General features: G+C 36.1%; 2 protein-coding genes and 1 long non-coding RNA gene across 23 annotated transcripts in view; 2 read left to right on the forward strand and 1 right to left on the reverse strand.

Moving 5' to 3' along the window:
* LOC126927059 (uncharacterized) overlaps positions 1–5,884 on the forward strand; it is a 133,340-nt gene extending 127,456 nt beyond the window's left edge. For 2 of the 3 annotated variants that reach the window (XM_050743433.1, XM_050743432.1), the window contains exons 2-3: positions 5,469–5,554; positions 5,739–5,884. In XM_050743433.1, coding sequence (XP_050599390.1) covers positions 5,469–5,554; positions 5,739–5,881 — 229 coding nt within the window. In that variant the 3' untranslated portion in view covers positions 5,882–5,884. Of the gene's footprint in view, positions 1–4,192; positions 4,418–5,468; positions 5,555–5,738 lie in introns of those variants that run through there. The other variant, XM_050743431.1, reaches the window with a different exon arrangement.
* LOC126927031 (G-patch domain and KOW motifs-containing protein-like) overlaps positions 1–17,402 on the reverse strand; it is a 730,127-nt gene that overhangs the window by 410,754 nt on the left and 301,971 nt on the right. For 2 of the 19 annotated variants that reach the window (XM_050743333.1, XM_050743334.1), the window contains exons 2-4: positions 3,246–3,603; positions 3,063–3,166; positions 2,710–2,948 (exon numbers count right to left, since the gene is read on the reverse strand). The exons of 7 other annotated variants lie outside the window; for them this stretch is intronic. In XM_050743333.1, coding sequence (XP_050599290.1) covers positions 3,071–3,166; positions 3,246–3,603 — 454 coding nt within the window. In that variant the 3' untranslated portion in view covers positions 2,710–2,948; positions 3,063–3,070. Of the gene's footprint in view, positions 1–145; positions 2,949–3,062; positions 3,167–3,245; positions 3,604–3,713; positions 4,104–17,402 lie in introns of those variants that run through there. 10 more of the 19 variants (XR_007715099.1, XR_007715100.1, XM_050743332.1 and 7 more) reach the window with 9 other exon arrangements.
* On the forward strand, positions 5,939–6,551 carry LOC126927071 (uncharacterized). The gene is made up of 2 exons (XR_007715124.1): positions 5,939–6,089; positions 6,206–6,551. It is a non-coding gene; the product is annotated as an uncharacterized LOC126927071 (long non-coding RNA).

The raw sequence follows: 17,402 nt of genomic DNA on the forward strand, positions 1-17,402 counted from the left end.
CTACCATACCCAACACCCCAGCGGAAAGGCCCACGGCGGCACCGGAATCATAATCAAATCAAACATTAAGCACTACGAACTTCCACCATTCCAGAAAGACTACCTCCAAGCATGGTCTTGAAGACTGTCATGGTACAATCACCACTTCAGCTGTATACTGCCCTCCCAGACACTCCATCGCCAAAGAAGACTTTGACGACTTCCTGGACACCCTGGGCAATAGATTCATAGCTGGAGGAGACTACAACGCCAAACACACCCAATGGGGCAGCAGACTGGTTACAGTAGGAGGCAAAAACCTCCTCAACAGCATAATAACCAACAACCTCAACTACCTTACCACATACGAACCCACACACTGGCCCACCGACACAAACAAAATACCCGATCTCCTTGATTTCCTCACTAAAAAAAAATATCTCGTCAAGACACGTCCAAATCAATTCCTCGGCTGATCTCTCCTCTAATCATTCCCCCGTGATAGTAACAGTCAGTTCAACTATCATCGAGAATACACGTAATGGCTCCATACATAACCAACACACCAACTGGCAGCTCTTTAGAGAAGTCTTTACACACACAACTTCAGCCTCAACTTCACTAAAAACCAATGAAGAAATCGAAGCAGCCACGGAATACCTAAACACGAGCATAATAAACGCTATCCGCTTCTCCACACCGGCAAAAACGTCCATCAGCAATCACGAATACCCCCAGTACATATTTAAAAAAATAGCAGAAAAATGTAGACTAAGAAGGATATGGCAGACCCATAGAACACCGGAGGACAAACGCAAACTAAACAACGCAACTACAAAACTATCCAAAACTATAAAAAAAACTACAATAATGACCGTTTTCACAAATATCTCGCCAGCTTGTCCCCCACAGCCGACTCCAACTACTCACTATGGAAGGCCTCCAGGAAACTCACGCGCCTCCCACAAATAATACCTCCAAGCCGCCGTCCGCAGAGTGGATGGGCGCGTAGCCCTATAGAAAAAGCCAACCTATTTGCCAAACACTTGACTGAAGTATTCCAACTACATTCCTCCATAGCTGCAGCGGACGTTACCGAATATCTGCACACTCCCTTCCAAATGTCCCCTCCTGTTGAACCCTTCACTTCTTCAGAGATCATAGAAGCAATCAGTCGCCTAAACCCCAAGAAAGCAGCAGGTCACGACCTAATAGGAAATAAAACAATCAAGGAACTTCCGATAAAAGGGATTGCATTCATCGCATCAATCTTTAACGCTATCCTCCGCCTTCAACACTTTCCCAAGGCTTGGAAAATCTCACTGATCACCCTCATCCCTAAACCCGGTAAACCAATATATGAAACCAGCTGCTATCGCCCAATCAGTCTTTTACCTACCCTGTCTAAACTATTCGAGAGGATGCTCACGAATCGTCTCCTTCCACTCCTAGAAGAATTGAAAACACTCCCAGACCACCAATTCGGCTTCCGAAAACAACACTCAACAGTAGAGCAAATCCACCGCATAACCCACATGATCAGCCAAACCCTTGAAAAGAGAAAATACTGCTCAGCGGTATTCCTAGACATCCAACAGGCATTCGACAAAGTATGGCATAAAGGGCTACTCTACAAGCTCAAAAAGATCCAACCCCATCCATACTACTCCATCTTAAAATCCTACCTAACCAACAGACAATTCATAGTTAAATGTCTAGGCGCCACTTCCGCAACATTCCCAATAGAATCCGGCATACCCCAAGGTAGTGTCCTCGGACCCCTACTGTTCTCCATCTACACTGCCGACTTACCTATATCAAACGAGGTAACAATAGCAACATTTGCCGACGACACAGCACTATTAGCTACCCACGCAGACCCGGCAATTGCCTCATCCACTCTCCAGCGAAGTATCGACACCATGGAAAAGTGGTTCCAAAAATGGGGTTTCAAAATAAACGAAAAAAAATCCTCTCATGTAACCTTCACGCTCCGAAAACAAACCTGCCCCCAGGTCACCATTAACAACACAATAATCCCAAGCAAGGACTCCGTAAGATACCTGGTCATGACCCTGGAAAGGAGGCTAACTTGGAAAAAACATATCTCAGAAAAAACAAAGCAACTAAAGGAAAAATTAAGAAAATTCTATTGGTTCACGGGCCGACGCTCCAAACTAAACATACAGAACAAAATAATCCTCTACAAGGCCGCAATAAAACCTGTCTGGACCTACGGAATCCAACTATGGGGAACAGCAAGTAATTCCAACATTGAAATACTCCAACGCTTCCAATCGAAAACGCTAAGATCCCTATCAAATGCACCCTGGTATGTTACCAACGAAACAATCCACCGTGACCTCAAGATACCTACAGTCAAAGATGAAATACACAAGTCCAGAAGCAGATATAACACAAGAGTCAACAACCACCACAACCCACTAGTCACCCAACTACTGGACACGACGGACCGATCTACATTTATCATATTTTATATAAAATTAGAAGGGACCTTTAAAAAATTGCATGCAACAACACACTTACAGGTACTCTTGAATTAGTTTTTCTACATGTCCGATTATGTCTTTATATGTATATGTCAATTCAAATTTATTTTCTTAAATGTCCCTTAATGAAAAACTAACACTTAATATTAACTTTGAACTTTTGAGTTCTTAGAATATTCTGATTTAGTCACTGGCTGTACCATAAATTCATTTACAGATATTATATTTCCACCAAGAGCTAGTTTTATTATGAGCCTTCCTGCATCATCATCGAATCCTTCTATTTGACCATAATTATTACTTTGTTTTCCAGCTATAATTTTCACAAATGTTCCTTTCTCGATTTTAACTTCTTCCTCTTCTTTTTTGGAATCTGTATTTTTCTTCTGCAATGCTACTTTGTCTGCTCCAAGACCCATACCTTTTGGTCGTAATTCTGGTATGACAGCTGCTACTAATCTGTAATAGTTAGAATAAACGATTGTGAAATAAAAAATGATGTTCTCTGTTTACTTTCCAATAAGTGATGTATTAAATACATATAATTAATTTAATCCAGAGTAAAATTCATACTTTTCATTTCAACCAATTCCCTTTCCTGGTTGCCATCCCATTCCCCTTAACATTGCTACACCAAAAGCATCAATAGGAATTTTTTCATAATCTTCTAACGTAGACTGAAAAATACAAAACGATATTTATAATATGCAAATGTAATACATCTGTGCATTGCACATCAATATGTTGATAACGTACCTGTTCTTTGCCTCTTAATGATTCATCTTCTACTAAAGGTAAAGTTAAATCATTTGTTTTAGTTTCATATTTATTCTTTGACTTAAGTTCCTCAATGATTTCTTTCGTCGCTTGCTCTTCTAAAGTAACAACTTTATTTTCACTATCTTCAACTGGCTCTTTCTTTATTGATATTATTGGCGATGTTTTTCCATTAGATAGCTTTGATTTTGCCTCGTTAACAATAGCGTCTCCTACCTTTTCCTTATCTGCCTTCGGAAGGAAAATGTCTGCATCTATTTTATTAAGAATTCTATCATGCCAGGTTTTTGAACCTAGTAATGGAATAATTAGAGGTTCATCTTTTTTTTCTTCCTCACTGAAATAAAAAAATTGTTTTCAAATATATATATTCCGCTATTGGTGATTTTTATAGGTTAGGTTGAGGTTATATGTTTCTTGATTATAAATTTTACTTTTTGAACTCACCCTATTACTTTAATACCTTTCTCATCAAGGCATTCAATGCAATCAACTTTCTTTTTTTCTTGTGGAATAGCATTTTTTAACACAGGTTTCTTAATAGATTTCGCAAAACCGAAGGAAATCTTCTTTCCTTCTTCTGCCATTTATTTGTTATTTTAACACTGACTTATAGATCAATACACATGTATATACTAGACATAAAGATTGATGTCACTTGAATCTATGTACATGAATCTAATATCTTATTATACTTTATTAATCTACTCAAAATTACTTGCACATTACTAAAATTTCATTCCGACAATGTATCAAGCGCCTGAATAAGTGACATTAAAGTAAACATATATCAAAGAGGAAACAAGAAGAACTGACGCCTATGGTTTTCTATGTTACAAAGCTAGTGCTGCACCATACGGCCAAATGCCGAAGGTGGCTTATGCTAGTATATACCTGCCTATACGTTTCAATGAGAAAATCGATATTATGTGTTCATGTGAAAATTCACATTTCCCTAGGAGCTGTATTTTGATAGATTTAAGCTTCTAATGGAGCATTTTAAACGTATAGAGTATACTATGAAGTAGATAGTAGTGCGGATCATTTTATATTCATAGAAAATTTGAATGTATAGAAATGTACAAAATGCTCATGATATGCAAAAATATGCAAAATATTCAAAGTAAACCAATCATCAAAAAGTTTAGAAGGTGAAACAAATTTCTTTAATAACACCTAGATTAATTTTTATTTGTTAACAATCCCATATATAACCATAGCTTTTTCCCGGCGCATATACGCGCCCTTACATGCGTCAATAAGATAAGAGGAAATAAAAGACAGATTATCGATAAAATACACTAACACATATGTAATACGTGGATATATTACCACTCAGATTACACATATTATATATTATAAGGGAATATGTATACCACGTATATATGTAGAACGAATATTTCAAACTTGTTTATAGCCCGTGCGCACACATAAATGCACGCACACGAACAATTTTTCGAACGATAATTATATTAATAATTTATAACCATTTATATTTTTATATTTTTATATTTTTATATTTTTATATTTTTATATGATAAGCATTTATATTTTTTAAAATATGTTCTTATGGCATACATATTTATTCCACGCTTCATATCTATCCACATCCGTAACTGTAGGTGACATTGTTTTTTAACAATTTTGCTATTATTTCATAATTCTTTAATTCATATTTCAAAGTCGTAACAGATGTTTCTTTTTTTTTTTTTCAAGTTTTTCCCATATTGGACTTATTTCTAGCAGCCATGCTTGCTTACAAAGCAATTTTATATCCACGCAAGAATATTTTTCAGTAGATTTTATTATGTGCTTTACAATATCCATATTCTCTAATAACTGGTTGCTAAGGTATAATTTGAACATACCAAGTCGAGTAACTTCATTTGGTAATGATACGTATATTTTCTTTTCAAGGAATCTGCGTAAAGCTGCATCAATGTCCCTAATAATATATTTACAATAAATATTATTGTTCTGTTATATTAATAATAACAAAGGAATATTCCGCACAACACAATAATTAAGATTAAGATAATGAATAATTATGATATTAAGATATTTTCTACTTAGAAAACATTGAAATAGCGTGATATACATAGCAAGGGCAATTAGTTACAGCCAAAAGAACTACATTAGAATTTTCGTTAGATACTAATCCATCCAATCTAGAAAGAAGTTCTGATCTGAATCTCTTTGCAGGTTCAGACAATGTACAGTTTACTCCTTTATTTGTGCCTATCCAGTCAATCTCATCGATAAAAATAATTGTAGGCGAAAAATTATAGGCAAGTTCAAATAAAACCTGTTCAGTTTAACAAATGTATTTATTATTTATTAAATATTATATTCAAAATTCCTTAAATTCATTGTTTCATCACGAACGTAATATCATTTCGTTTTCCAAACAACTATTCTAGTTATATATGATTATTATTATATACGATATATTCCAGAATCTCTTCTTCATAGACAAAGGAAATCAACTTACACGGATATACTTCTCGGAATCACCTCTCCATTTGCTCACCAATGAGCTGGCCGTTATGTTAAAAAAGGTGCATTGGCATTCTGTTGCGACTGCCTTCGCCAACATCGTCTTCCCTATTTCGTAATTGCTTGTATAGCAGAATAACTTTCCAGGGAGAAAATGGGCCTTTAAAAAAGATAAGGTACTTGAGGAGATACACAATGGCCTCCTTAATAGCAGATTTACATTCCTCTAGGCCTACGATGTTGTCCCAATATACATTTAATTTTGTCAGTATGATTTCCTGCGACAATACAAAGATGAAATGGCGCATAATCTCCGTATTAATTTCCGTAAATGTTATGTAATTCGTTATTTAAAGCTTTACTGAAATCAATATTTACAATACGTATATTAATCGAAAATAACTTACGCATGAAATGTCTTCAATAATCTTCCATAATTCCAGATTGTCTATATAAAGCTTCTGAGCCTATTTTGATATCTTTGATTGCGTGGATTGTTCCATTAAGATGTTAAATAGCTCTCCTCTTCTGATGAAGATTCATCGCTTTCATTGGCGAAAATTGATGTCACTGTCATTGCGAGATTAATATCATCCGTAGCATCACCCCTCATCTTCTGTTGTGCATTCCTCCCTTTCACAGACCCAGATACAGACTCACTTCTCGTTTGTTTGCTAACAGATTTGACACGTTTTACTACTTCTTCAAAGATTGAATGATATTGTAATCGATACGTTGAATACGTTGAGAACGTTGAATAATGTTAAATAATTTAAATTCTTACACTTTGTTCGCATTTGTCATTTCCCTCGTCTTTATTTCCTTTTCAGTTATTTTCTTGCACAATATAGGATATTTTTGGAATTTCATCTTGTAATAATTTTCATATTCTGTAAGAATAATTTCAAAATCGACGTTGTCGCAGACTCGATATTTCCGAGGTAGACGAGCTTCCCGGATTAATACATCGCTAATGTCTACATATCTAAAAAATATAATTTTTAATTCATTGAACAAATTTTATGCTATGAGTACACACTATACGATAATCATCAATTAACTGTTTTATTTCTAGGTAAGACAGACAAAAAGAATGTACTGTCTATTTATTATTATATAAATCCTCGGCGATAATTTTTTGCCTTCTGCTTTTTAATTTCTAATTTTTAAAGTTTGAATTTATATATATTTGCATTTATAAGTAGTTAATCTACGTTATCGATTGAGTTATTCTATAACTACTGAGTTACCGATGTCGATTTTCAAATTTTGGTTCCTTCCCCTCTTTCCGCACTAATTTCTATTTCGATTGGTCACCGATACTATTCGAAAAAATTGCAACTAAGAAGATATCTAAATATATACACATAATATAAATATATAAACATAATTTTGTTATCTACTATCTTGATACGTGCAAAGATAAATCTTAATGATATATAATACAGCGTAAATGGTTATAAATAATTAATTATTGACAATAATTATAAGAATTATCGAAAGAAAAAATCATAGATACTATGTGCGAGTGTAAAATATCGCAAAAAATGAACAACAATTGTGAAAAACGCAATATGGCAAATCAATGACAAAACACACTCATGACTGTCATGGAAGTTCCAAAGTCTAAAATCTAGAATATTCCTTACCTCTTTTCGCAAATTATGAGATATCTTATTTGTGGTACCTTGCAGCGATAAATCACCGTTTATTGTAATAGTTTTAAATGTGATAATGATATCCTTGTATTGACTATCGTTTCTCGATAGTTACGAGAATTTTCGTTTATTACTTTGAGACAATCCGTCACTTCCTTTCTCTTATAAAGTTTCCCTTCAACTCCGTTGAAAACTGAGCATCAAACAGGAGACGAACGATTTGTTGTCATGGCAATGTTAGTTCACACGTAAGCGGGGTGCGAATATAATGATGGAATAGTCGAATCCTGTCTACTGTATAGTAAGATGGATGCGACATGGAAATAGAAAGAGAAGGCTGTATATAAGCATTTTCTGTCCTTGTTTAATCAGGCATGCACACTAGTGGACACTGACGGCGCTTGTTTACCGTTGTTACACATTTCCGGTACAAGTACGCGGGCATTAGAGAAGGACGGAACGGTCTCTCTCTTTACCCCTATATCGCGTTTTTAGTTCGCTCACGCGCTCTGTACTTATATCTATTACATTTCCACCATAAGCAGCGGCCGTGCAGTGACTTACAAAAGTTTCGAACTCGCGGACGTTTAATCACGTTCCCTACTCCGAAGGGGTAAGTACAAAGTTGCTCGTCTCAGTACTCTTGTTAGAAGTTTTATCATCTTTTTCATTTCGTGGCTACAAGTTTTTCCAGGAAATTCTTATCGTTTTACAAGGGCTGTGGGACACAATGACGTCAGCTATCGATCATATACGCGAATTTGTTGTAAATTAATTAGGAGAATATCTGGAGTTGTTTATCGTTGCCAGCTGTAAAATATTAGAATTTTTCATTCATAATTGTCATATTTTCGACTCTTCCGTTGCCAAGACCATCTTGAAAGATTTTTGGTATGTTCCATCACCCTTGTTAAAAGTGTGCCCATTGGTTAGCTATATTGATTTTAAAAACCAATACGTATATCAAGTTTATTATCTAACAGAAACAAAGAAATTCGTTTTATTAACGAATTTTCGATGTTTCTTCTCAATTTCCTTTAGCATCGAACGAAGAACATTATTTGATCAAACGTTTCATCGTTCAGATTATATTTCGTTTAAAAAGATTGAAATTGATATCGAGATAAAATCAAAAAGTATCCGTTGTTCTCGAACATTCTAGTATTCCTTCGCCGCCCGGGAGAAAGACAGGTATGAAGAAAGAGGATATTTTTTTTTATTAACTTTTTAATATTGATATTTCGACAAATATTGACGTGTGCAGCGAGAAAATCGAGTGAAATTTTCAATAATATCGTTTTAATAATTTGTGAAACGAATTAGTTTGGTTTTTTCCATTTTTATTAGTTTCCGTCAGTGCTGATTGACGCGCCACTCCAGTTTCCATTTCCGTTTCTCGAAATTTCCTACGTCCTTGGTCTTTGGGACTCTTTGCCCAGGTAACTGCATTGCTTCTGGGTACGTCTCACCGTTCGGGTCTCTCGAGCTTTCGGTGTCAGTTGTTACCGTTGAAGGAAGAGAAGCTGGTGACGGATATTATCGGATAAATCGTTTATTCTGGAAAAGTTCGAGTAAGTTCGTTCTGTTTGAATAAATCAAGACATAGATCAATTTTTATCGTATCATCGTGATTCGCCATGTCGTACGTTTGGTTTCGGGATACCATATGTTTTTAATTTGGTACTTTTAATTTGACATTTTACGCCTATAATCGTGACAGGAAGATACTTTCAGTGAATTATAAATATTTTAAATTATAAATTATAAATATTTGTTATAAATTACAATCATACTACGGGGAAAAGTGAAACATATGTTTTCTTGTGGAACGATTCATGTGATAGTAAATTATTCGAAGCATAATAATGCTTAATTAAACATCTATACGGTAACATTTACGGACGAATATTGGGGTAATATTATCGCGTCGCTTTAATCTGGCATTTAATGCTTTGATTGCGGTCTTTGAAATGGCATCACAGATGCTGGTATAATATCACACGAAAAAGGAAGGACCACCAAGTGCACCAGTGCGTTGCAGCCATCGGGGGTGGCTTTGACGCCGGTGCCGAGGAGAGGCGCAGAACGTGTTCGATCGACCCGCGAACGCAGCCCGTGCTCATACTGCGACAGAGTTCGTTTCAGTTAGTCTCAGTCGCTGTTTGCCCGTCGACAGCGTATAGTCGCGCCGGCCAACGATTATTTTTTCTTTTTTTGTTTCTCGATAATTCTCTCGCAACGTTCTATACGTACACGTTCTATACGTACACCATCAGTTTATCGCGTGATCATTGTTCCCGCTTCCCCTACCTTTTGTCACGTCCTTCAAAGAAGATTTCCCTTCAGTTTTTTGTTGTTTGGGGAAAATTCATCGCTCGGACACATGGATTTATCGACACGACGGTTTATCGAGGCATCAGCGTGATGTACTTTTCAAGTTTCATATTTTCTCTATGATACTTTCTAAGGAGAATTTAGAATTCGAAAGATATCAATTTCCAGGAAATATAGGTCTTTATGAGACCATCGATAGGTTTGAATTTAATTAACTCTCTTATAATTGGTATTTCAATTTTTTAATTCCTTAAATTTAGCTTTCTTTATGCGGTTTCTTTAGCTTTCTTTAGACGATATAACGCGGGCATTTTATGATATATCCAATATATTCGTATATATTTTACTTTATACATTCGATAAATTTCCTTGGTTGGCCGGCCTGCAACCCACATACGGCACTTAATAAAAATTTGTTTCGTTAGAGGTCGGTGTTTGTTCATCTTCGTCATAAAAATGTCATGACGTCATATCATATCACAAGGGTTCTTCTGAAAGCTAGATATTCGATAACAAGATTAATGGTTTTCGGTAGCTTGCAATGTCAAGCTTTGAACTGGCGGGATCGCCTTGCTGTCAAATCGCCATTCAGCAGCGACCATATTCTTTAACTACGTTCAAGACGTATATCACGCTACAGGAACCATCAAAGGAGGATAATTGCAAGTTAGTTGCCCCTTAGAAACGAGACAGTTGGTTGTTACTTGTTATCCGTAGTTGGTAGTTGTTCTCCTTAGTCGCCACATATTATAAAGACGACATTCATAGTCACCAGTTGCCTTCGCTAATAGTTTCTTGTTGTCTGTAGTTAGTTCTCGTCATCGCTATGTATTCCATCAACCACGTAAAATTTAACATATAGGATTTTATTCTTTTTTATTCTTTCTGTAGGAAGATTCTTTAAGTAATATGAATTTAAGTAACTATTTTATGATACAATAAAGTGGAAAAACGATTATTTTACGTAACGTAATGTTTTAAAGAACATTGAATTTAAAGGATTCAGATAGATATCTTAAACGTAATTAAACCCTCCATATCGTAACAAATTAAAAGAAATTGCGCAAGAAAGTACAAATATATTTAATGCATAAAACATATATTTAAAATCCAAATGTAGGCGTTGACGCGTGCGTGCTACATGTTCGAAACGTTCGTTACATCCGCGATAAAATTTGTAACGACGAAGAAGCTTAACATATGGTGTGCTTCAAGACGACAGTAAAAAGTGTTGGCGGATTTTTCGAAATTTCTTCCATTCTTAATAAAAATATATTGTATAAATATAGTAAGATTTTTCAAATTTAAATAGTTATAATGATTTGAAAGTTTAGAATCGTACGGTTCTGTTTTATCCTTTGAATATACCTGTCATTTTCATATCTCCTTTTAACTAAACTAAATATTTGGAAATCCTATAATTTGTACACTTCTATTTGTGACTAAGATCGATGAAATTAACGCGTAACTATGCTTTCAATAATGGCTTCGATGTATTGCTCACCATTATGGCGGATTAACGTCTCTAAGTGATCGACCTTAATCACTAAATGGCAGCCGCGATTCAGTGGTAGAGCCTTACACATGACGGACATTGCAAGCGCTTGTAAGACGTCTATCGTGAAACGTTTCCAATAGCATCGATTACGACGACGGTGAAATCCGAATAGAAATATATATCGCGTATCGCTTCAGCCTGACATGTCTTAAAATAGAATCACAATTTTTCGTTCTTAAAAAAAAAAAAAAAAAAAAAAGAAAAAAAAGTCTATAAAAATTATATGCAAATAAAATAGATAAATGGATAAATGGTTGTACAAATTTATAAAACAGATATTACAAATATACGTAAATAAATTATATATTTATAAATTGTTTGTTTAAATATCTGTTTGTTTAAATAAATAAAAGGGATATTTACGACTTACAATGAACGTAGTCCTGTTTTTAGTTTTAAACAAAGCAAAAACGGATAACAACTTTTTAAAATGTAAAACTCAACGCAACAGTGGTTTTTTTAATTAATCAATAACGTTCAAAGTTAATTAATTTAGAGTGGTTTGTACATTTTGTATGCTCGCCGTATTTTAACGTTTGATGTGTAACGTTTGATGTAGTACTTGATGCCCGAAAAATCGAAAAATAATTAAATTTGATCGTTTCGTCGAATTTACAAGTGTGTATATTCGTGTGAAATCCTATGTGCTTGTGTATGCTGATGTGAAAGGCGGTAATATATTTTTCTTTTTTCGATTATTGTTGTCAACTTTTGTGTGGAATAAATCAATTCCGTGAATAGAAGTGCAATCAATACAGCTTACTATGAAATGATAGCACAACAACAGTACATATCGCCATTGACGTCAGCTTCACAAAATTTCTCGAGTATCGAGGTCGTCCATTTGGGTTAAGAATTTATTTCCAAAATGCCACAAGCACGAATATCTTATGGAAATCCACTGTATTTCCACTGTAATTTTTAATAATCAGATTCCATATTGTATGCTACGATTCGAGGAAAATCCGCAGCTAATTATTATCTTTGCTGCCTTTAAATACCATAAATAGTCGTCCGTAAATTTTAAAAGATTTTCTGTGCCATACTTATATTGTGTATTTTAGTCTTAAGGTGCGGGTCGTGTTCAATTAATCGAAAGTGATGAAACTGTAATGGGTCACGATAGTCAAATATTAAAAATGGTCTCGTTGGCTACATTTAAAATCTTTACGAGATATATATGCATAGTACGTTGCTACTAGCAACGGGTAGCGATGAGCAATAGAGAACAGTACCTTCATTATCTCGTCGTGATTATGTACATAACAGTAATGCAAAGTACTCGTACTGAATATCTTACAACATCTACATAGATTTTCAGATTTGTTTCGAATATTACCAGCATAACCATGATAGTAGAATTCTGTTACAGTATTAATTCTATAGTGCCGTTATGCATAATACAGCCCTAAAATGTTTCTACAAATATACGAATATTTTCGTCAGCTACTATATTCCAACCATGGCTTATTATGAAAGGAAATATATAACGAAATTACTTGTTTTTTTAGACTAAATTAGTTTAATTTGAATAATTTTAGTAATTGTGTAGGATCGAACAACAACTTATCATTAGCTTCACTCGAGACTTGATTGCACGTAGCAACGTAATTGCGTTGGAACTGAGGGTAGAAAACAATGTCAACCGTTAGACGCGTCTGTCTGGCGAATGTGTAACGCGTGAATAATAGATGGCGGCAATCACGTGAACCCTACTTATAGCTGTTTCGGCTTATATCGTAGCATTCAACCTAGGGTAAAACGATAGGGATCATTAGAAGTTGAATGGCCGGCTGATCAGCCTCATTTTGTTCCATTTTTTAATCAAGCGATGAATCGACAAATTGTACAGATTTCGATGGTTATCACAGTTCTCTGGGAATTTTGAAGCGTGGTTCGTCGAATTTAGTCGGATTGGCTACAGACTCTTTTACGAGCAGCTTGAAACTCGATCTAGTTTCGAGAAAATGAAAAATTCGTTTTATCTCTTTGCTTCCCTGTTCCTTCCTTCCTCTTTTTTTTGCTTTTTACATTGCGTTAAGACCGGCTAAATAATATTGATTGCCATGGACGTTGGCTGGTTCAAAATCACTGACATCGACGATAACAAAAGTAAGTTTGATGATCATTTATCTGAGCCGGTGTTATTCGACTTGAGCTCTGCACATTTGTTAATATTATTCAGTAGGGATGAGATACTACAAATTTTAAATAACTTCGATTAAAATTATATTATAAAAATTATATTACATTAACGTTTAGAAGTCAATAAAGTGGAAAGAATTACGCGAGATAATGTAAATATAAATTATATTACAAGGAAACAATACGGCTAGGTAATTTGAAACATTCTAGCTAAAATTGCATTCTTTCAAAGTTAGGACGTACAGTATTTACAAAGTAGATTAAGTATCAAATGGGGTACTTAAGAAAATTCATGTTATCATTCTTTAGTAAACATTTTCAGGTAATAGCCTTCTGCAAAAGCTGCTTTACGTTACGTTAACGTATTCATTATTAATATTAATCATATTGTTCTTATCTCCTAGGGGCATAACAATCCATTTTTATATTGTGTTAAAACTAAATTTCTATTAGATTGTTGCAAAATTTTCTTTCGTTTTATAAAGAAATGATAGATTTTTTGTTTTATGTTATTTTATATTAAATTGGAGAAAGGTGGATCGCACATAATTCAATAAAATAATATAAAACAAAAAATATCGTACATCTATCATTTCTTTAGAAAACGAAAGAAACTTTTGGAACAACCTAATATTTCTCTCCAACGACACTTCTACGATGTTAAAATACTTGATAAAAAAATTTGATAAAAATATTAAGAAATTCTAATATTGATTTAAACGTATCGATTTATTTACTTTTCGCTGCCAGAAATTGTTAATTATGATTTCCACTTAAAAGCGTATTTCATATTATGAGGATAAATGATCAAATTCATCTCTAATATACACGTTAGAGAGTCATTTATAGCTGCAATCCTGTTTGCCGCTCATATTCCTGGAACTCGATAATTCACTAGGCGATTGCTTTAACCGTGCAGAATACATCCATAAATAATTAATCGCTATTAATATTCCATCGACTTTTGAAAATCCCTGATGTGATCTATTTCACGTGATGAGAATACGTGTAAAGTGAGGTTATTGCTTGATTATCTTTAGTCGAATAAATCGAGTGATTCAAATTATAATGCGGAAGAAAGTCAAAACTATGTATATTATTTTTTTCAATTTTTATGTATCATTTGACGGAAGGAAATTTCGTAAGTAAGGTTCACCTTCTTTAATGTCAATGATTTTGAGATATGTTATTAAGCTCCAAATTCTAAGCAATCTTCTATATATATGTCGGGTCGGCGTTAAGATTTGAGTTATGGTTGAGGGCGTGAAACGAATCCCTATTGGCGCTAGACGTGATCATTATGCAATAGAGGAGATATTTACTAGTGCAAATATGACTATGATGGAATTGGACAAGTAATCGGATAATTAGGTACTCGAGAAGCTAATGACAATGATCCTAGGCTCACTAACGAATCCGCGGTCAAGGGGATGACGGACTCTACTTTTCCTCAACGTCTAAGTTGTACTCAATGTTAATGCACGAGGCAATCACTACGTATCTGAGAGTTACTTGAATCGTCTTTGAGGTCGTACCGGAGAGTGGTTCTCCATCACGGTAACGCTGTCGAGGAAAACTATGATGGGTGTGCCCAAGGGCACGAAATCATCGGATTCGTGGAGAAAAGCCTTCATTCGGAAAGTGAGGGAAATTGGCGTTACTGTTAATTGGTCAATTTCCATGTTGGTGGTTAGGGAAGGGTGCTAGCCGCCCTTAAGAGAAAGTTCGAGAAGAGGAAGCGTCGTTCGTGAGAAAAATAGATTTCTCCTATTTTCTCGTAGTTGGAACGAGGACTGTTTGTCGGTTTGAAGGACTTTAGTTAAACAGATCTTAAGATTTATAGCAGGTCCTCGGGCTAGCTGAACATGTACTGTGGAGACGCGTCGACATCTGGTAATCATCTTACTCAAAGAATAGAGTCTGCGTGTGGCGAGCCACGGGACAGAAATCGTTGAAATGCTTACCGTCGTGCCCCGTCCTAAGTATTTCTTTTAAGGAGAGCTATAGGGTTACTTCATGCCTTTGTTAGACAAAACGTTCATCCCTTGACCGCGACTACGTTCGGCGACTGGTTGTCGCCTCGAGCCCGAGCTCACTATCATAAATCTCAAATAAGTACAGTCGAATCGAATGACAACAGTTTCTTAATTCGGCTATGGTGAAATCTAAATTACAATACTAGGGGTCTTCCCAAAGTTCCGAAGGGAAGGTTCCAGTATTCTTTCATCTCCGACACGGCCATTCTGACTATCACACGTCCTCGTGTGTAACTAAAATATTGAGTTTCCTAACATTAGACTCGATACAATTGACATTATTCACAATTTAACTAGATGTTCGAATAAGGCAAGGGCCCAGTGTAGCAACAAATCCTGTTCGGGGGTTTGGCAGCAAAGAAATAAAAGATAATGAAAATTAGTAGAGTTATAGTTAGTATTCAAGGTGATAGTTGCATCCTGCAGGTCATTAGTCGGATCGTAACGGCATGATGGACCATTTTCGATTTCGCACTCCAAAGGATCTCGGTCTTCTAGATCGTGTGAGCACATAGAGCTTTGTTCCACGGTTTCACCGAGCTTTACCATATTGTTGCCCCGAGATGCATACGAACCACACCGCATGTTCTCACTGAGCCTTATCATACTGTCGCCCCGAGATGCATGCGAACCACACCGCATGTTCTCACTGAGCCTTATCATACTGTCACTCCGAGATGCATGCGAATCACATCGCATGTTCTCACTGAGCCTTATCATACTGTCGCCCCGAGATGCATACGAATCACATCGCATGTTCTCACTGAGCCTCATCACACTGTCGCCCCGAGATGCATGCGAGTCACATCGCATGTTCTCACTGAGCCTCATCACACTGTCGCCCCGAGATGCATACGAGTCACATCGCATGTTCTCACTGAGCCTCATCACACTGTCGCCCCGAGATGCATGCGAGTCACATCGCATGTTCTCACTGAGCCTCATCACACTATTACCACAAAAAGCGTGTGAACTACATCACACGTTCTCTCTGAGCTTTATCACATTATTTCCCCGAAACACGTGCGAACTCGCTCTGCCGGGTGTTACTGGCATAGTGCTACTGATCTTCCGAGGTCGAAGTGCTCATATCGTCATGGTCACTGTTATTGCCTTCACTACAGACATCCAACTCAGCAGGGACGCGACCATCTGGCATTTTCCTCAACCTGTCGTGACTGTACTTGTACGGTCGCTTACCGTCTAATGTCCTTAAGATATACCTGTCCCCTTCCAAGACTTCTGCTATTACAAGTGGACCTCTAAATTTTGGATCTAGTTTGGTTTGATTCCTTTCCTCATTCTTGCGTAATACGAAATCACCGAGATTAAACCTAACCGCTTAAGCTTTAGCTTTGTCAAATCCATCCTCATCATACCTAGCACTAGTTTCCATCCACTTTATTGCCTGTCGTCTTATATTGGAGATATCGATACTTTTGATGTTATCGGGTAACAACAGATCGTGAAGTCTTGCCGTTCTACCTATTAGTAGTTCTAATGAGCTCGAGTTTGTCACGCGGTTGGTGGTGCAATTCAAAGCCAACTGTATTTCCCCAATCGCGTCTTGCCACGGCCGCCCGGTCGTCTCTACTACCGTGAACATATTTTCCAATGTACCCATAACACGCTCTACCTGTCCATTGGCTCTACTAGCACCGATCGCTATCAAGTGAACTTTAATTCGTTTGCTTTCGCAGAATTCTCGAAATTCTTTTACCCTTAAAACATCTTCCCCCGATCTGCTATTATCCGGCAGGGACTCCCGAATAAAAATATAGCGGATTTAAGCGCTTTAATGGTGTTAAGGGAATCTATCTTACGAGTATGATGCAGGTATTCGAATTTAGTGAAGACGTCGATCAAAACAATGACGTACACCTTTGAATTGCTTTTACCACTCAACTTG

The sequence above is a fragment of the Bombus affinis genome, unplaced genomic scaffold (genome assembly GCF_024516045.1).
Source record: "Bombus affinis isolate iyBomAffi1 unplaced genomic scaffold, iyBomAffi1.2 ctg00000070.1, whole genome shotgun sequence".
In the NCBI taxonomy this organism is placed as follows: Eukaryota; Metazoa; Arthropoda; class Insecta; order Hymenoptera; family Apidae; genus Bombus; species Bombus affinis.